This window comes from Ammospiza caudacuta, chromosome 3 (genome assembly GCF_027887145.1).
Source record: "Ammospiza caudacuta isolate bAmmCau1 chromosome 3, bAmmCau1.pri, whole genome shotgun sequence".
In the NCBI taxonomy this organism is placed as follows: domain Eukaryota; kingdom Metazoa; phylum Chordata; class Aves; order Passeriformes; family Passerellidae; genus Ammospiza; species Ammospiza caudacuta.
The window spans coordinates 6,563,787-6,584,677 of record NC_080595.1 but is presented as its reverse complement, the minus strand read 5'-3'; the positions used below and the strand labels follow the sequence as shown (position 1 = coordinate 6,584,677).

General features: G+C 42.2%; 1 protein-coding gene across 2 annotated transcripts in view; it reads left to right on the top strand.

Moving 5' to 3' along the window:
* Nucleotides 1-18,788, top strand: part of XDH (xanthine dehydrogenase) — a 108,843-nt gene extending 90,055 nt beyond the window's left edge. For both annotated transcript variants that reach the window (XM_058801012.1, XM_058801010.1), the window contains 18 exons: nt 77-196; nt 1,747-1,843; nt 2,824-2,948; nt 3,639-3,772; nt 5,986-6,073; nt 6,667-6,753; nt 8,565-8,756; nt 9,242-9,387; nt 9,975-10,056; nt 10,626-10,721; nt 11,446-11,574; nt 12,580-12,654; nt 13,500-13,552; nt 14,640-14,754; nt 15,349-15,414; nt 16,962-17,150; nt 17,580-17,747; nt 18,428-18,788. In XM_058801012.1, the coding sequence (XP_058656995.1) occupies nt 77-196; nt 1,747-1,843; nt 2,824-2,948; nt 3,639-3,772; nt 5,986-6,073; nt 6,667-6,753; nt 8,565-8,756; nt 9,242-9,387; nt 9,975-10,056; nt 10,626-10,721; nt 11,446-11,574; nt 12,580-12,654; nt 13,500-13,552; nt 14,640-14,754; nt 15,349-15,414; nt 16,962-17,150; nt 17,580-17,747; nt 18,428-18,478 (2,013 nt within the window). In that variant the 3' untranslated portion in view covers nt 18,479-18,788. The remainder of the gene's footprint in view (nt 1-76; nt 197-1,746; nt 1,844-2,823; nt 2,949-3,638; nt 3,773-5,985; nt 6,074-6,666; nt 6,754-8,564; nt 8,757-9,241; nt 9,388-9,974; nt 10,057-10,625; nt 10,722-11,445; nt 11,575-12,579; nt 12,655-13,499; nt 13,553-14,639; nt 14,755-15,348; nt 15,415-16,961; nt 17,151-17,579; nt 17,748-18,427) is intronic.
* The last annotated feature ends 2,103 nt before the right edge of the window (nt 18,789-20,891 follow it).

Below are 20,891 nucleotides of genomic sequence, written 5' to 3'. Positions count from 1 at the left end.
AGAGAATGATCATGAGTCTCTCATGGTAAGTGCAAACACACACCCTGGTGATGGTGGGTCCCAATCTTGCCTGTAGGTCACCTGTGTGGGCCATATCATCGGTGCAGTCCTGGCAGACACGCAGGAGCATTCCAGGAGAGCAGCTAAAGCTGTGAAGATCAAGTATGAAGAACTTGAACCTATTGTCACAATTCAGGTAAGATGGCTCAGTTCTGCATCTGCAGCTGGCTTGGGACCCTCTGCTGTCCAGTTCTGTTCTCACACACATGGTTACTGAGCCCCACGTTTTGGTTGTGTTTGTGGGTGCAACAGGACACTGATAGAAGGAATCATTTGTGTATTTAAATATAAAGAGGGTACATCTTTGGTGTCCTGCTGATTTAGAGTACATTAACTTTTTCTGTGCTATTTAAAGCTGAAACAAATAAATCAAGCTCAGGGAGATAATGTTGTGCTCAACAGAAAATTGTTTAAATAAACAAAGTTACTGTGAGTTACATTCTTGCCCACAGAAGCTTGGTTTTAATATTCTCAGGTCTGAACCTGCTGGCTTCATTGATATCCATTCCCTCTTCATTCTGTCATTTATAACAAGAAATAATAAGGTGTGAAAATGTCTTTTCTAGCTCTGTCACTGCACTGCTTCTCTGAGATTTCTGTAGACCACTTGTCTAGTTTCTAAGCTGATGAAATTAATTTTCAGGAGTTCACTCCATGCTGTGAACTGTATGGCCGCAGTCTTTAAGTGGTTTTTCTCAAAGCTGAAGAAATTAATATCAACAATGCATGATCATTTCATGCCTTTTTAACTAGAAAATTTGCTGACAAGGTCTCCTTATGAGACAGTAAAAGCAAATGATAATACCTGCACAGCATTCATTTCTAGAAATGAGAAAGAAAAACGTATGAAGCCATTTTTAGTGGAGAAATTAGAAACACGGGATTCTAATGAAAGGTTTTTAACAGTCAGTATTTCATACCATGTATTTTGTAATGAATTTTACATGAAATTGTATTCATGTAAATAGAGTCTGTGCACTGTCTGGTGCAGACATTGGTACTGTCATCTGAGGACAGAGATTTGGGGTTGTTTGGGTGATTTGTGGATTAACAAACAATGTGTGAGACCTTTGCCTTTTCTGAGGCTTCTAGTTGTTCATTCACCCAGGGAACGTGAGAGTGGAGCCAAAAAACGTGCTGGTGTTTTTTTGGGTTTGTTGCTTAATATTTGGTGGGGGTTGTTTTCATCATGGAAAGCTTCAGTTTTGGCAAAAGGAAAATGCCTTTGTTAAACTTCCCTTATATACTTCCCTTTCTATTAGCTCAGAAGTGAGCTACTTCTGCACTTCTCATCTGAGAGGTTTCATTTTCTCTTTTTATTTCTCTTTTTCTAAATTTTTTTCCCCTTTCTCCCATCCTATGGGCTACAGACAAGAGTTAATATAATTTGTAAGTTATGAAGTTATAGCTGTGGTGGTTACAGGCCTTGAGGTTCTGGATCCACAATGTAAAACAAGTCACAAGGAGTACCTTAAGATTGTCCAACTATGGTGATGTTGGTTGTGAAATTGCTTTGTTGCCAAAAGTTATTTTCTATTGCTTTTAGTCAAGTCTCTTGGCTACTACCATAGAAAGTGTCTGATAAGTTCTTGTGCTTTTTATCTTGGGTATTTCTTCTTCATTTAGAGGAAGGTTTGATTTCATTCCACTTAGACAAAAATGTCCTTGTGTCTTTCTGTTTCCTAGGAAGCGATTGAGAAAAAATCTTTCTTTAAGGATATAAAGAGGATTAATAAGGGAGATGTGAAGAAAGGATTTGAAGAATCTGATCACATTTTGGAGGGTGAGAATAAGCATTAATAAGTCTTTCAAAATAGTATAGTTTGTGACAAAAGAAGTCAACTTCCTTTTTTTCATATGATACTGAGAGTAAGGTGTGCAGGACTAAATTTCATATAAATTTCAGACTGATATACAAATTTTATTGTTTCAAACAGACCTGGATGCTGCCAGCTGTGCCCCCAGAAAACCCTCTTTTTTCAATGAAAGCACACATTTTTCTTGAGCAAATATTCTACAAACTGTTTTTTTTCATTTTCTGAAATTTTTCCCTGTCCAGACAGGGATTTAGTCTGGTCTAAATCTTACAGAGAGCCAATTTCCTTTAATCTGGTGTATGGCTGTACCTTAGGCAAATGGGCCACAATGAACAGAGAAAGGAGCTTGTTTCTGACATTTAATTGTGTATAGCATGAGTGGAAATTGTACCCTCAGCACTGCCAGGTAAAATCACATGCAGTGATAGAGAACTGATTCCCAGTTAGATCATCTTGAGGCATTTTGGGTTTCTATTTTTGTTCTCCTGTTTCAAAGTCTGTAACCTTGTATTTTATCTACTCAGCTAGACTATACTTGATTTATTTTGATTCTTATCTCAGTGGTGTTATTGAGGCAGTCTTGAAAGGTGCACCAAGTACTGCATCTCCAGAGATGCTGGATCAATGGCATGGTGTGCAGAATTTTGTTTTTGAAATGCCAGCCACTTGTGTTTTATAATTAAGATTTATAGAAAGTGGAAAGGAAGCATGTATTGAATTTTTATCATGTTTTGTTGTTTTGTTTTGAGTTTATTTTTTGTTGGTTTTTTAGACATTGAACCAGAAGTGTCAATTTTAGAGCTAGTGATATCCAGTGGGGGGAAAAGCAAAGGGTTCTCACTTAACACATGTACAGGAGGCAGTGGATTGAAGACAACATGTGATGGGTGACACCTTATAACACCAGGGATGCCCTTTCTGTGGGGCATTTATTTCCATTTTCTAGGAGAGATGTACCTTGGTGGTCAGGAGCATTTCTACCTGGAAACTCACTGTACTTTAGCTGTGCCAAAGGGAGAAGATGGTGAGATGGAACTCTTTGTGTCAACTCAAAACCCAATGAAGACACAGGTACTTCTCATTAACCTGGTGCCAAAAAGGCATTTGTTTCCCAGTTTCAGACTAGATGAATGGTTGTTTTATAGTTGCTCTTACTTTATTCTTCAATTAAAAACCACATAGGCTAAGAGTTGGGTATGGGATCTAAAGCCTTTATCCATCCTGCCGGAATCCTGAATCTCCTTCCAGGTGACAGGGATATTTCTGTTGGCAACATATCTTTGTTAGGGGGGATTACGTGCTTAGCCCTTTCTGGGGAGGGTCCCAGCTGCTCAGGAGACACAGTGCTTGAATGACACATCAGAAAGAGAGGTGGTGAAACCACTGGCTGTGCACCAGCTCTCCCATTCCATGAGATTGGCTACTGGCACCATGGGGTGTCCTTTTTCCATTTACTGCCTCACCAAGAGTGTCCAAAGGTCTCTCTATGCAGTGAGGGTGGTATGGACATCAAAACCTGTGCTAAATGAGACCTGTGCCTGGGTTGCCTCATCTTGTGTCAGTCTTTTCCTGAATCTGGCCCTGTGTGCTGCAGCACCATGCCTTTTCCCCTCAGAGATCAAATGCAGGGTTTATTGGCTCCCATTCCATCAAATCCAATGTTTGCACTGTTGAAATGGTTTCAGGAAGGCAATGTGTTGGCATTTAGTTCCTAACACCAGCTGAGCTCCCTACATGTCCTGCTGTTTTGTTTTTCTTTAGGAGTTTGCTGCCAATGCACTGGGAGTGCCTTCAAATCGGGTTGTGGTTCGAGTGAAAAGAATGGGAGGAGGATTTGGAGGAAAAGAGACTAGGAGTACAATTTTGACATCTGTAGTGGCTGTTGCAGCCTTCAAGTAAGTTTAGATGTGGGGGAAGATGTAGTGAGAGTCCTATGTATTGGATAAGTGGGTCCTAGTTGCTCTAAATGAGCCACAGCTGTGAAGTTCTTAGTTGGGCAGCAGCTGTGGCTTGCAAAGATAACTGGGATAAAAGGGGTTGGGTCGAGAGCCCAGGAGGAGCCCCTGTGAAGCCATGAGGAACTGCACAGCAGAGAGGAGCTGCATGGTAGAAAACCAATGAGAAGGTATGGACTTTAAGAATATAATAACAATAGTATGGGACTCGAGAAATATAACAATAACAATAAGATAACAACAATAATTGGTGACCCCGACGTGATGGAGGTATGCAGCCTGAAGAGCTGTGGAAAATAGGACAGCCTGAGAGCTGTAGCAGCCTGAAGAGCTGTGGAAGATTGTGTGTATTGTACTTGTGTGGTGTGTGAGGCCTTTGAGTCTTGGGATAAAACATGTATTGTAAAGGAAATTAATATATTGTACTTGAATATCTATATTGTAGTTAAATGCATCTGTTAGTAATAGAAAAAAGGGGGAAATGTAGTGAGAGTCCTATGTATTGGATAAGTGGGTCCTAGTTGCTCTAAATGAGCCACAGGTGTGAAGTCCTTAGTTGGGCAGCAGCTGTGGCTTGCCAAGATAACTGGGATAAAAGGGGGTGGGTCGAGAGCCCAGGAGGAGCCCCTGTAGAAGTCATGAGGAACTGTGCTGCAGAGAAGAGCTACATGGTAGAAAACCAGCTAGAAGGTATGGACTTTAAGAATATCATAACAAGAGTATGGGACTCTAGAAATATGAAATACAATAAGATAACAACAATAGGAAGAGGGATTTTTTTCCTTCAGACTGTCCCAGGCTGCCTCTTTCTGCTCCACCATTTCTGCTGGAGCACTTTTCAATACTCTGCTTGTCTTCTTACTGCACAACTTAGAGCAAGCTTGGGATTTCCCAAAGGAGGTGTCTAATGGGTTCCTAGCGGGTAGGAGGGATTGAACCTGCGCAGAGGGGCTAAGTTTATGTAGGAATGGCAGCTTTTAATAGGAAAAGGGGAAAAACCTCCATATTCTTTACTCTCTGAAAACTCTTGGATCTCAAGTTACTTGCCTTTCCCCCTCACTTCACCCCAAACCATTTAAAAATCCAGCACCAGCCATGGTTATTTTTGTTTAATAGAGGTATGAGAATCTCTTCTTTGTTCAAAACTCTACTAGATCAATCTTGCATCATTATATGTCTGCTCTTCTGCCAACTCCCTCTTGGGATTTTTCCCTAGGAATGGTGGCAGGCCTTGGAAACCACACTTTTCAAACCCCCAAAAGCTCAGGGAATTAACCTAGGTTGCAACCATTTGTAAAGAGTATATTGGAAGTGTGCTCCTGGTTTCTGGAGTTTTGATCCTGTTTAACTGTGCAGGTTTTGGGTGGACATGGCCTCTGAGGTGACATTTCTGCCCTACCCTTCCCAGTATGAGGGATCTGGAAGAGCTGAGGGATCTTGCAACACAGCAGCAGATTGATACAATACCTTTGGATGAGGACAAGCAAAATGAAACTCTGTCTTTAAATAGACTTTATTTTTTACTGTTCTGAGCAAACAATCTGCTTTCTCTAATTAATCAGTTATACATTTGCATCCTTTTATTCTCTTTATCTCTGCCAGCCAAACCACTGTTTGACATCCTGGAGGCTACAAAACAACTTATATGACATTTGCTAGATACTGGTACTACCTGAAGATGGGCACTTGGAAGGCAAAATTGTTAGAAAATTAAGAACCACTCCTACTCTCCCTCTTGTTTTCCTCCTTGATAATAAATAAGCAAATAAAAAACAAGGTCAAATTGAAGGCTAGTTAGTACTTTACATTATTATATAATTCCTGTGGCATTGTCTTCTTCAAAGCCAAAAGAGTGCCTCGAGAAATAGTCTGTAAAACAGTGATTGCTCAGTTATTAGCATCTAACTCTAAAAGAAATTATCCTTTTTTTTAATACAAGAGTCTTTGCAAGAGTTTTCACAAACAGCTCCCAGCTTTGGCGATATTTATTTTTTTTACTCAGTCTTCCGTTTTCTTAAGAGTAAGATATATGAACCAAGCAGTTTACCCTTAACTGTCCACTGCCACCTGGGAAAGACAAAGAGAAGAGCCTTGTTGTGCAGGAGCTGCATTGTACATTTCAGGATTTGCCTAAAAACTGTGTTCTTTCCCAGAACTGGCCGTGCGGTGCGCTGCATGCTGGATCGAGATGAGGACATGCTGGTCAGTGGTGGCAGGCACCCCTTCCTGGGCAGGTACAAGGTATGCACACACATGAAAGAGTCCATGTGCTGTCCCTGAGACATCAGAGAGCAGTAAGATATGGTGAAAAAATGCTGCTGTGGTTGTTTCACTGCTGATCTCCCCCACTGGAAATGGGCTGTAGCATTTTTCCTGTTAAAGTGCTGCAGAAGTTATTTTGGCTTGGATGGTTCCCTTCTTGTGACCTCAGCATAAATAACTCTGCTTTCCTTGCAACCAAGACTTTGACCCTGCTGACAATCACATTTCTTTTAGAGGTTTGCCCATTCCTGTAAAGCATCCTCTAGCAACATGCTTGGTTAACTTCCCTTCTGCTTCAATCCCCCTCCAACTGCTGCTGCTTTTGAAAGCAAAACCTGTTGAAGAAATTGTGGCTGTGGTAAGCAGCCAGCACTTAATTTAGAGTAGTTCTCTGGAGCAAGATTGACACATGCATGAACTCTTTACTGGGGGGATTCCCTCAGCCTGCTCTGTGCTGCCCTGGGGACAGTCAGCCCTCTCTGCCTGTGTGAGATCCATTCAGTTTTTGGAGGCAAGCACAAACCAGAACATTTTGTTGAAAACTGATTACTGAGGAGACACTCTCTTGACAGGTTGGCTTCATGAAGAATGGGAAAGTCAAGAGTCTGGAGGTGTCATACTACAGCAATGGGGGCAATTCTGTAGACCTCTCTCATGGTGTAAGTAAAATTTTCTGATGGCTAATTAAGTAGAAGGTGTGTTTCTGTGCAACCTTCTGCTCTGCCTTCAGAGAGCTGTTGCCTACAGCATTGCTTGCACATGCAGCTCTTTGACATGACTGAAAACAGATTTTGAAGGGCTTTTGGAGCTTCTACAAATGCTCTGTGAGCCAACTGACCTGTCTTGGCATGTGCCACATGATTCTTATGAATGCTGTAATAACTCAGATTGAGCAAAGGGGTCAAGAATGTTTGCTTTGCATTACAGAGGGCTATGATGGATAAGTTGTTGCTCAATGCATGATGGCTGATAGATCCCCAGCTCCAGGGAAAGATAGTTCCTTGTAGAAAGAAGCATCCAGTCAATAGGTTGATCAGGGCAAGCTTGTAAAGGACTGGCTAAAGCCAACACTGTGTTCACAAGCAGTAAGGACAAAAAATGGGCCCAAGTTTTGAGTTTGTCTGCAAGAAGTTTTGCACTGATGAGTAAAAAAGTCTCCTTTTCTGTCATGTGAGTGACCAACTCAATAGCCTGGTGTCACTCAGGTTTATTCTAGCTCACTTTCTCCAGTCCACCAACTCTTTGATAATTTTCTGCAAAAATGGATCCTGTTCAATAGGAAAGAACTGCAGGAGCTCTCTACCAGCACATTTGATGCTGGCCATGTGGCTGGTGCTGGGTAGAGCAGAATGACAGGCAAGTGTCTTTGCATAAGCTGAGGGCCTGGTTGAGAGCACATCTGTGTAATTGCCTTTTTGATTATGTCTGAATCAGGAGACTGGAAAGTGCTCCATGTAGAGACAAGGTTTGGTTGTGTGTAATGTCCTCTCTGTACTGCTGCTGGAAGGGAAGTCTGGAAACAAAAGCCACAAAGAAGTTCTGGCCCTTTCCCAATGTGGACAATAAGTGGACAAAGATCTCAAATCTTGCAGTTTGGTAGTTACTGAAAATGTTTATTTCATGTTTGCCCTTCCTGCCATAGCCCAGTGCTTGAGTCACTTTTCCAGTATTAGATTACTTAAAATGTGAGAAGTGAAAAGAAAACTCTGTTTCTTCCCGACAGACAATGGCATTTACTGACAGTTTGACTCAGCATGAGCCCAGGGCCAAAAAAGGACTTTCAAGCTCAATCTGTCCCAGAGCCATAGGAGTCAACAGGGAAGTGTGCTTATTGTCCTGTTGTTCAGGAGTGTGGCATTCACATTCTCTGAATAGAGAGAGACATAATTTTCTCTCTCAGGATTTTTCCTGGAGAAGCCCAGAGAGAAAAAGAGAAAAATAATTCTTAGCTCTACTTGCTGCTCCTGTTGTTTTTGCACATGTGGAATGTGTTAGGAAGATTGTTTACCTGAAGTGATTTGTCAATTGGATTCTGCTGAGGATTGTTTTGTTTCCTTGGCCAATTGGCTCAAAGCTGTGTCATGGGTTTTTCTTTAGTATCTTTTGTATAGTATAGTATCTCTTTAGTATAGTTATAATGCAGTATTAATGTAATATAGTATATTTTAATAAAGCAATTGTTCAGCCTTCTGAATCAATGGATTCAGATGCCAATCATTCCCAGACGTTTGGGTTGCCCTGCATTCCATACAGGAGGACAGCACTTGACATTCCATTGCACCTGGGAGGCAGTCCTGGCTGCACCTCAGTGCTCATCCAGCTGTGTTGACTGCAGCACTGCAGGGTGCTGGAGAAAGTGCTGATTGTTGTAAATTAGCTTCAGAGCTTCCAGTCTGGTTTTGGCACTGGTGAGAAGTCTGACATCCAATCAATGTAAAATGTGTCCACCTCCATTCCTTTTCTTCACCAGGTAATGGACAGAGCCCTGTTACACTTGGATAACTCCTACAACATCCCCAATGTCAGCAGCGTGGGCATCGTTTGCAAGACCAACTTGCCTTCCAACACAGCCTTCCGTGGCTTTGGAGGGCCCCAGGGAATGATGATTGCTGAGTGCTGGATGAGTGACGTGGCTCGGAAGTGTGGCCTGCCCCCTGAGGAGGTACAGACACACGGACACCTTCCAGGGGTGCTGCCTTTGAACAAGCTCTGACAACTGATCAGCCTCACAAAATTTTTAAGCATTAGTAATTTTGCTTCATTTTTGTTGAGCTCCTAGCAGGATCTCAAACTTGTGTGACAAATAGGTTCTAGCATGGATTATCTTGTGTTTAATTAAATTACTTGGTAGCCTCAATTTTGTAACAGCTGGTTAAAGGATAGATATTAAAGACAAGAAAGTCCAAAGGCACCAGGTACCTTAATCATACTGACAATGTGCTTTAAGTCCCGATCTCTGAAAATTTCCAGCCTTAATGTCTTAGTTTGTGTTTTCCCATAAACAGATATATGTTTGTTAATTGTTTTGCTCCTTGGTTCTTTATAGAAAGCCAAGGAGTAAAACCAGGAACCAACATACTTTAGATCTCATCCCTCCTTGTCTGAAGCATTAAACTTGGCCTGTCCTTTCTGTGTCTCTTTGGGAAGGTGAGGAAGCTCAATCTGTACCATGAAGGAGACACAACTCATTTCAACCAGAAGCTGGAGGGATTTACTCTGCGAAGATGCTGGGATGAATGTTTGTCCAGCTCTGGCTATCACACCAGGAAGAAACTGATTGAAGAATTTAACAAGTGGGTGCCCTGGAGCTGTCCTGTCACTGGGTGCACCTGTTGCCTACTAACTTCTGAAGTTCTCTTAGCAACTTGAGTGATGGGAAGTCGCACCTTATATTTGCAGACTGTCTTCTAAATATTTCTCCTTTTGAAATCCCTTTATACTCACTGTCAGAGGAAAAGTCTATCAGTGAGCTGGTAGCATAAATAGGGCCACAATCAGACCCAGCATGATGTGATTTTGTAAGTGAACTGTAGCAAAGAAGAGGGGGTCTGTTAAGTCCAGCTAGGATTTTCACATGACTATCAAGGCAATCTGCTTATGCTTTCCTCTGCCTCATAGACTTTTGTAGTTGGCTTGTATACACAACTGAACAGTTAATAGTATGGACAACTGTTTCTATAATGCATGCAGAAAGCATCTTCAGTTGCAATTTCCTCTGGTCAGAACACACAAAGAAAGCCTTTAATACAAATTAGTGATGAATTCAGTCTTTATCACAGTCAGGTGTTTAATTTCCATTTGGTGCACAGTCAGAGGGAAGCACAGTATTGATTTATGATAAAAAGCTCATGGGTGTATGAATAATGTTCTTTCCTTGCAGGCAGAACCGCTGGAAAAAGAGAGGGATGAGCATCATTCCTACCAAATTTGGCATCAGTTTCACTGTCCCATTTCTGAACCAGGTCTGTAAATGTCATTTGCCTTTTCACTAGAGAGCTGGATTTATGCTGCCTCCCCCAGGCCTTCCTCCATTTGTACCAAACTGGAGCTTCTTGAAGAAGTAGTGAATTAGTTAAGAAAGAGCACACATTTTTCAAGCCAAAATGAGCACCACAACAGTTTCCAGTTTATACTGTCCAAAAGAAACCACAATATAGCTGCATTTCCATGGTATTGTGTTAGGTTGATTTTCCTGCCTTCCTCAATAGCAGAAATATTGCTCCTGTGTTTGAGCTGATTTGATGAACTGTCAGTGGTGTTGGAAAGTTGAGGTGAAGGGTGCATCTGTGTTCCACAGAGGCAGGATTGGATTATTTCATCTGCTTTCTGAGCTGAAAATACTGACTGGGGTTTGTTATGTCACTGGAGCATCTAGTGAGTTGGTGAGAGTAAAGCAAACTCACCTCAAGTGTAAACAAGTGGCTTTAGTTGAGCCAAAGCACAGCCTTAGTCCAGTTCTGAATGAATTCTCTCTGTAGCCTGCTAAGTACTGCACTAGTTAATTTATGATGATTAATGTTCCCTGTTGTAGGCTGGAGCCCTGCTCCATGTGTATACAGATGGCTCTGTGTTACTTACACATGGTGGGACTGAGATGGGTCAAGGACTTCACACCAAAATGATTCAGGTAATAATGAGTTTGGGCTTAACTGAATAAGATGTCTTTTCAGGACAATTACACTTTCCTTACAGCATTGCCTCAGGCACCTTGACGCTTCCTCCATGTGCATGCAGAGAGTAACAAATCAGGACTGATTCCTCTCCGTTGTTTGAGCAGCAGTGCTAGATTTCCAGAGTATTATCACAATTGAGTATTAGAATTAGATTCTTCATCATCTTAAATGTCATTATGTAAATAATGCAGGTCATGCTCACAGTTTAACTACTCTGGCAATTTCAGTTCACCTCATAAAGGTACAGTTTCTATCCATTTCATATAAAAATTAGTTGTATTGAAAACATATATATCTGCATATGCCAGTGCTTTTGTAGTTAAAAAGGCTTAAGGGAGCAAAATTCCTTTGGCAGGATAATGACAGGAAAATCTCATAGGGCTTTTGATCTTCTGAGTTTTTTAACTGCTGAGGAAAGAATTTGGTCTCATAATAATGAAGTGAATGTCTGTCATTGTGGCAGAAGTGTGTGTGCTCACACACAATCAGTCTGTGAAATTCAAATATAACAATGTCCTGGCCAGATCTCAGTCACTGGAACAACTCAGTCTGCAGGAAAAATGAAATTTATGGTGGGAGAGGGTACAGGTTGCAGTGTTGATCCCGGCAGTGCCAGCAATGACTGGCAATGCTCATGGATAAAAAGTGCTGCTTACCAATTGTTTGTTTGCTTCACAGGTTGCTAGCAGGGCCCTGGGAGTCCCCACCTCCAAAATTTACATCAGTGAGACCAGCACCAACACTGTCCCAAACACGTCCCCAACAGCCGCTTCCGTCAGCGCGGACATCAACGGAATGGCCGTCTATGTACGGGAGCTGAGTTATTCAAAGCACTGGGTGGCAAGGGAGGGCTCCAGGGCATGGAAAGCTGCCCTGTACTTGTCTCTTGTTGCTTAAGGAAACCATCAAAAGGCAATTCTAGTGTAAGGATGTCTCATAACGTTACCTGGTATCGCATTGGCATTAGATGGTGAATTACTGTATTTTTTCAAGTTATTTGAAAGTCTCCTTCAGTCCTTTGGTAGTTCTAAAAATAGAGTATTTGGGATTGCTCAGAATGAGCAGAACAAAGCATCCATTTAAATACCCAGCTTCAAAGTAATTAATACAGCCTTATCTATAACAAATGTATTTTGCTGCATGTGTTAATAGCAAATGGTTTGAGAGCTGTTTCTCCACCAGCTCTAAGTGTTGATCAGCTCAGAGCAAATGTTCTGCTGTAGCAATGGCATGGTCGTGGCTGCCTGCCATGGTGGAGTTACCAATGTATATATTTTCTGGGTATGTGATTTTTCCATTTTAAAAGAAGAATTTAGTACTGGTCATTCTCAGTTTAAAAGACAAGGGGAAGTGAATCCTGCAAAGTAAAATAATGAGGCTGTTTTTATTCTCTGCACAGTTTATCTGAGTAGGTTATATTTTGGGAAGAAATTTTTTGTTCATTCAGTGTTAAGGGATCATCTTGTAAGCTATACTGAGCTGTCCTGTACAGATAGGGTACAGATTAAGTTAATGTATAAATGAGCAGACTTCTTATATTTTGTGTCATGGTCCAGAAAGTTCTGAGCTGAATTTGGGATTCCTTTCTGTTATCAGCACAGCCAATCTCCTTTAAAATCCTTTTCAGGCAACATTTCTTCCTATGTAGCAAGACATCCATTAGTAAACTTTGTTCCTTTTTATGATTTGCCAGAGTCCAGAAGGCAATATTGATTTAAATACAAGGCTCTGTAAAACTCTTAGAGGGCTCTTAATACCATGAGCTGGCTATTCAAATCTTAAAGTATTTCTTCTCACTCTCTTTGTTTCTAGAATGCATGTCAGACTATCCTAAAAAGACTCGAGCCAATCAAGCAGTCTAATCCCAAAGGATCCTGGGAAGACTGGGTAAGCTGTTTGTGTCTGTCATGAGACAAGTGGACATTGTCAGAGATTGTTTTAATTGGCAAACCACGTGTGCAGGTGTGTCCTCCAGGCCTTCTGCACCTTGCTAGCATAGATTTGAGCAAAGACAGTGAAACACAAACCTGGCACAGACTTCCAAGTAATTAAAACTTACAAGAGGTCATCCCCAAGACATCAGTTATTAATTTAATCCTGAGATTTCTCCAAATTTTGGGGCCTGCCTGTGACAAACTTCATCAGACAAAAGTCTCAAGTGGTTATGTTTATCTTTGTAGTCAGGCTACAGTCTTGGACAGGAAAGGACCTTTCCTTTTCCCAAGGAAACCTGATTTTTAATGAAGGGGTGCTGTAGCATAAACAGCTCTTGTTAAGCTGCCATTCAGCCCCTGTAGTGCTCCTTGTCTGCAATATCTGTCCCCTCAATGAGAAGAGATGGATGGGCTGTAAGGCGCTGCTCTTCATCCGAGGAGTTTTGACTTTGGGATTTGGAAGTCAGGGTAGAATTTCCCTCGCTAAAGTCAAGATGACTTGTCAATTTAACCTTTGTCCCTGAGGCTGAAAGTCTAACCTGTAGCTGAGAGACAAACAAACACAAGCAGCTCTCATCCTCTGCCAGTGATTCGAGTTCTGCCCTTGGTAGCTGCTGATGGGGCTGTTTGGGGAAGCAGCTGCAATCATGATTTGGCAGTGCTGGAGTTGGGTAGTGTGACAGCTGTCTGTCACTGGACATTTGCTGCTTGAGGCCTCCTGGAAATGTTTTTGTGCAGTTATTTTGAACGAGCTGGTTTTACATTTCACTGTTTTCAAACTTTTGTTCATGTTGCCAGATTAAAACCGCCTATGAGAGCTGTGTCAGCCTGTCAGCCACGGGCTTTTATAGGTGAGTGAAAATTCACACTGCAGGGACACTGACTCAAGTGCATGGATTGCATCCAGGGAAATTCTGGGAAGATTTACAGCCCCCATCCCCCTGTAACTGCTCTAAATTAAAGCTGCATTCCCTTTCCTACCTACAAGTGATAAGCTGAGGTTAACAGCCTCTTGGCTGGGGAGAATTGATTCCTGATGGAGCACAGCTCTGAGGGCAAGTAAATCTGGAGTAGATCTGACTTCATTCCAGCTGACCTTGGGCTGAAAAGGCATAAATGAAATCAGAGCTTTGCCTGGGGCTCTGCTCTGTGTCAGCCTTGTGGCCTAGTTTTGCACTAGAACTGCCATGCAGGATAAGAGAGGACAAGGGTTGTCCTTGAGGAAAATCCTGTTTCTTGTGGCAGGAGCGGATACCAGTGTTTCCAGCAGTGTCCTCCCACTTCAGACTCTTGCTGGACCCTGTGTAGCTCTGAAATGAGGCACTTCTCTTAGTCACTGCTGGAGGAAAGCAGAGATCCATCATCTTTAAGGCAGAGGGGTTACATTAATAAATAAGCATAGTGTTGAGAAGAACCTATTTAGGGCTAAAATACATCATGTGTTAGTTTCTGTTGCATCCCTGAAATGTATTTTTTCTCTTAACCAAGTGACTTACCAGCATTTTAATAAACCAGTTTTCAGATAAAGTTTAAGTAGTCAAATTTGCCATTAACTGTGCTTAAAATCAGTTCTAAGCTTAATAGAGTTTCTGCTTCAGCTTAACTATGTTCTGAAGTTTAATGGCCTTAAAGAAAAATTCAACTGCACTCCAAAAACAAATTATTTTCCACCAGATTGGTAGATAATAGTCATCACAAACCCTGAGATTTATGGGCAAATAAAGATGGCTAAAAACAGTTTGATAGTTTCAATCAGGTTTTGGAATATAGAGTAGATTAAGCAGATTTCTCTTATAGTTGTTTACACTTTTAATTTCTGCATGGGCTTGACAGAAGGAATGAAACAAAACTGAATAAGGATTTTGTTAAATAGCAATGTAGTTATATTTGGGTTTTTTAAATGAAATTAAATGTGGTTTTATTTCTCTTTGTATCAAGAATTCCTGAAGTTGGCTACAACTTTGAAAAGAACGAAGGGAAACCATTCTCCTACTTCAGCTATGGAGTTGCCTGCTCTGAGGTTGAGATAGATTGCCTGACAGGTGACCACAAGGTGAGGGGTCAGCAGTGAAACAGAACAAATACTGGGTGTCAGCCCATTCCTGGCTCTGTCATTGGTCTGGTGTGACCTTCAGCAAATTTCTTAACTCCTCTGTTCCACAGTGCAGCAATCCGTAAAGTGTAATAAAACAATAATTATCTACCCTGTGGGGATCTGGGGCTTAATGAATGATTGCAAAAGTTATTGGATTTGCTTGAGTAAGAGATAGCAGCACTGTGCTGGCACAAAAGTACAGAAACATCCTGGAAATGAGTTAATCATTAAAAATAACACTGAAGACTTCTGGAAAGAAAGAAAAAAAAAAATGAAATCAGGATCTGACCTAGCTGGTTATGCTGAGCTACAGGCCACTGATACCAGGATCTTGGAATTAATATTAACTGGGTCCACTAGAGCTCTGGGGAAAACTGCAGTGAGTTCCATTGAATTACTTTTGGGGTGAACTCAGATTAAAAATCAGTATGAGAAGTTCAGCTGTGAGATATGATTATGTGGGATAGTGTTTGGATACTCTTCCTCACATGAGACCATGGTGGAATAGTTCCAGAGACCTGTGCTGATTCACCCTTTATTCCTGTTTTCTAGAACATTCGTACAGACATTGTCATGGATGTTGGTACCAGTCTGAACCCAGCCATAGATATAGGACAGGTAAGTGAAAAGTATTGCTATTTCCATCATGTCAAGGCAATCACACTGCTCTCAGGCCTTTCTTTTTATTTACCCTCTCCAGGATGAGCCTTTGCAAACACACCCTTTTTAACTTGGTACAGAATTACATAGGGAAATATTCTGTTAGGGTTTGGGGAATTTTGCCTTGGATAATAAGACTACAGGATATTCAGTTACCACCCCACTGATGATTTTTTCAGGCTAAATCCCACACCTGATATTTATATTCCTATCTGTCAATATTAAATTTAGTGAAAATTCTCCTGATTAAAGAGTTAGGGTGGCAGATTCTGTCCTCCAGCTGCTGCTGTGTAGAATTCTCAATAGGAAGTTGGACCAGTCACTTATCTTGCAAAGTCCTTGGGCAGGCACAAGATTACTTCAAAATTTTGTGCAGTAATAACCACACTATCTCTTAGCAGATAAAGGTAATAAAACCAGGGTTGTTTGACAGACCAAGAGATGAATTGTTAGATGTGTACTTATCTAGCCATCTTAGCTCACTGGCTAACTCTAGATGTTGATATGGTGTAACTCAAATGAAACTGCTGCAGGATTTGGGATGACAGGAGAGCATGAATTGCAAAGCTCTGCTACAGCTAAAATGAAATTTCCTTGAAAGTGACTCTTTTTCTGAAAGAGTTTTTTTTTGGAAGTGTCCAAGGGGAGAGAGGGATTTTGTGTCTTTGCAGCCTGCCATTCAGGTTTGGGAGTTGAGAGATGGGCTAAATGGAGCCTGTCAAAGGGGTCTTCCATTCCTGTGTCCTTCCACAAATTGCTGCAAAGGATCTGGGGGCACAGGAGAGAAAGGATGTGCCATGAGTGCAGGAATACAAGTACACAGAGATGGGTCAATGGATGCTTGTGACTGCTCTGGCTGTCAGATACCTGAGTGGGCACAGAGAGCAGAGCTGCTTTGTGCAGTGTTGTTCAAGCACATCCTCTTCTTGTAATATTTTTTTCTCCTAAAATTTACAGTAGAAAAAATATGCAAAGTTTTTTAGTACTTAAATGGATATGGGAGTGGTTTTGCAGGTGTCTGTGCTGCTGACCTGATAATACGCAGCACTTAGGAAAGCATTTATACTGAAATAGAAAGCATAAAATAATTTGTCTTTAAATGTTTCATATTCAGTCCTTTTAGTCTACTTGTCCTTTGATATATCAGCAAGTTCAATTCATTCAATGTTCACCTGCCTGGGAAGAAATCAATATTTTATCATTGATTTTATTTTTTTTTTCTGTTGATTCATCAGAAAATTCCTGTCCTGTGTTTACAGAAAATCTGTTTGTGTGTATTTGTAAATTGCTTCACCTGCCAGGGCAATGCAGCCACATTTATGTGGGAACACTGGAATTGTGCAAAGATTGTACCCAGCAAAAGGGACAAGGGTTTAGAGATAAAAAGCGGGATCTGAGTCAGGTGGGAAGGGTTGAAAACCCTGTTGGATGTCATCACTGTTTGTCCTTGTGCAGAGAAGAAGAACAACAACAGAGCCTGTAACCTTGTTTGGGTGTGTTTGTAGATAGAAGGAGCCTTTGTCCAGGGCATTGGGCTCTTCACCATGGAGGAGCTGCGTTACTCTCCTGAAGGGAACTTGTACACCCGAGGGCCTGGCATGTACAAAATCCCAGCATTTGGAGACATCCCAACAGAATTCAACGTGTCCCTTCTCCGTGACTGCCCCAACAGCAAGGCAGTTTACTCCTCCAAGGTATGCCTGGGAGGTCTGTGGGCCTCTTACTGCCCCATAACACTGTGGGATAAAATCATGATCCTGTGTGTCTAAACAGTTCATCTCATCATGCTGTGGTTACTGTGAGGTCAGGATGTTTTTATGTTTCTTATCAGAAATGTGTGTACTATCCTTTCTAGTTAGCAAGGACTGAAGTAACCTGCACATTGCTGTCCTGATTGTCCATTAGACAGAACTGAAGTGGCTTTGCTGTGTGATGAAGCTTGTGTTTTCTTCCTGTTTCTTCTTTAAATGGACTGAGGGTTGATTTAGCTCAGTCTTTCCTCACTGATCACACCTGGCACACTGGAGGCTGTTTTAGCATCATGTTTCCTCACTGAGCACATCTGGTAGACTGAGGTTCCCATCTGGAAGGCAAAGGCTCACTCTTGCTTGTGCTCTGTCTAGGCTGTGGGAGAGCCACCCCTGTTCCTGTCTGCCTCAGTGTTTTATGCCATTAAAGATGCCATCTACTCAGCGAGGAAGGACTCTGGCCTGACAGAGTCATTCAGGCTGGACAGCCCTGCCACCCCAGAGAGGATCCGCAATGCCTGTGTGGACATCTTCACCAAAATGGTAACAGCCCTGCTCTCCAGTCCGCTCCCTGGCAGTGTGCCTGCAAGTCACAGGGACCCAGGGCTGGGGTTGGGGCAGCATGGGGAGGCTGGGTCCCTGCTCCAGCAGATGGGTTTTGTTTCATGGGTATTATCCTTCATTTGCCATGCCATCAGCTGAGAGCCAAATCCCCAGGCCAGCACTGCCAGGGCTCCCACTGCAGGAAGGGCTGTACAGTATCCCTGAAGTTCAGTCCATCCCATTCCCCAAGTGGTGTGTGTGGAACACTGGCTGCTTGTCCAGATGCTCCTGACCATCATGTCTCACAGAATCATCTCATATAGTGAGGGCCATGGTGTGATTTAGTGGTGTCCCTCAGCAAAGGAGGGGGAGAAAAGTGTTTCTTCAAATACTCCCTTCTTCTGAATCACAGGAGTCTCCTTAGAGCTGTGGACTTGCTCTGAAGGAGTGCAGGAGTTATCCCTGTCACTGGTTCCTCTTGGGCTGCTCTGTCATGGTGCTGTCACAGGACTGAACTATCAGGCCCCTAACAGAAGTGCCATGAGAGTGACATCTCTGTGTTTGGAAAAACTGGGATAGCAGCTCCTATCTTCACCAAAAAAAAGCAGCACAGTGGGACATGCTGAATGCTGGACAGGACCCTCATTTGTTTCTAATTCAAATATTTTTTCTCTTTATAGTGCCCTTCTGCTGAGCCAGGGACCTTTAAGCCATGGTGTGTGCGTGTGTAGGAGGAACGTTTGAGGAGCAAACTCTGCTGAAACTGAGCTTACATCAGAGGAACCACAAGGCAGTAGGACTATGATGGAGAAGAAAAACCAATCTGTGTTCATGTGGCTCACCCACTGATTCATGGAGCTTTCACATTTAATTGTCCAATCATTATTTTCTCTATGAGAGGAAATTGCTGCCAGATTATAGCTGTGATGTAAATTCAAATGAAGACTAAGTTGAAAGTGATGTTATCCAGGTGTAATTGAAAAATCTTACAGATTTCATATAAAATTGCTGCAAGGATGCTTCTTACCAGCCAATGTGAAATAGCAGAGTGGCTGTTTCGTCTTTTTCCTGCTATGGGGATAAGATGTATCACCTGGTGCTGCTATGCCAAGAAGGACTGAAATGTGTTGATCCCAGACATAGAGTCCTCTAGCTGAGATGGGGGAAGGTGTTAAAAGGTGCTGAGGGCTGGACCCTGCTGTGCCCCCTCTGCACACAAAGCCAGCTATATCCTAGAGGAAGATGAGCAGGACTTTTGGTGTTGGCTAATGAAGATGGTCTTACCTGTGTAACAAAACAGTTTCATAGGAAAAGGCTAAAATGTGACCAACAACTGATTTACCCCAAGTTCAATGACTGTTGCTTGTTCAATGACTGCACCTGGGCTTTAATGAGATTTTATTTCAAGTGCTACCTTGTCTTCTCTGATTAAAGATGAAAACTAAATATACCAAGACTACTTCCAGCAAGATGCTGCTTTGTTTGACACAGATTTTTCCCATCTCACACCTCCACTTCTCTCCCCATCCTTCAAATAGGAAAGGATATCAGAGACCTTGGAGTAACAGAGGAGCTTGCTCATGGATGTTCCCAAGGTAATTTACACCAGCCTAAGCAAGGAGGTTGGGCACAGCTGGGGATCAGCTGCCTCTGGGTGCCCTCTAGGGTAAATCCCTTGCTGTCATGGCCTTGCCTTCTTTTCAGGAGATTTCTTAGTTCTGCTGAATGTAAGAGAATGGATACATTTTGCTGTAGGGAGTGCTTGTCTGAAAACTGTGCTGGCTATGTGATGACCTGGTGTCATCTGGATTAAATACATTTTTCATGTTGGATTTAGAGCTGGGCATCCCTCCTTGATAGGTTTTGTCACTGTCTGGTTCAACACTGGAGCACCATGTCATCTCTAGATGGTGTCAGCCACATACTGTGCCTGCTTATCATTTGCAAACTTCTATCTGTTTTTCTGGCCTACTGCTTTATGAAAATGTCCTTTTTCTCTTTTTGCACTCCCAGGGCCATCAAAAAAGTATGGTGCAAGAGGATGTAACTCCTTATATAAAATTCTGCTCTCATACAAACTTCTTAAAATTGGCCTTCATCTTAGGACTGGACAATCTGTGCTCAGTGTGAAATATTTTTTTATGCACTCCAGGGTATATTGGTTGGAAAGGTGTAGATTTATTTCTCAACATATTATGGATCTACCATCTAGAAAAAGGGAATTTGTACATGTGAGTTGCAGGAAGTACTTTGTGCCTGTTGGGCTTGTTATGTAATTGTTTTGTTAATTGAAATATGATAATTGGAGTTTCTTAAGCTCTGAGGTACTGGGCAAGAACACATTTTTGTTTTCTCCTGAAAGCTGGTAATATATAAAAAACCTCTTAGGGAAGAGAATGTGATAATTCATGTGCAAGAACAGCTATTGGAGCCTGTGTGTCCACATTCTTGGTTGTCCAGGGAGGGATGCAAAATACTAAGTCTGTAAGGTAGATTGGTATCAGCTGAATTCCACCCTGTGGGATTGCTGGACATGCTCCTTCAGACCAGGATGAGAAGAGATACAAAGGTGTTGTGTGTTAAAGCAGAGCATGGAGACAAAGGCAGAGTGGGATATCAAGGAGCTCCCAGTGCCATCCCAGGGGAAAGCTGCCAGTGTTCACAATAGGCCTGCTGCTTGTGATGGTCCTGGGATGCCACTAGCAGGATGAATAAGTGATCTTTCTCTCCCTGCTTTTGGAGTTTTCATCATTTCAGGATGGGTTTGTGTCTGACAGAGTCACAGTGACTGCCTGGTCAGGTGGATTTATTTTTAATTAGATGTATCAATTCACTGTTTGCTATTTGCTTTGTGAGTTTATTGGAAGCACATTTGCCAGGTTCTGTGTATGTGCAGTGGTCTGAGCAGGATTTTCAGAGCAGATCTGTGCAGCCAGTTTTGCTGCAGCATCAGTGAGCCACTCTTTGCCAGGCAGCAGCCTTGGCCCTCCTGATACCCTCACCCAGATGGTGGAGAGAGGAAACACTTGCCTTTTGGGGTGCACTGGAATTGAATGCAAATGAAATCAAACACCTGGGGATGGCAGTGGTATAAAATCAGGGCTGCAAAGGAATGACAGCAACTGATTGTGAGGGTGTAGGGAA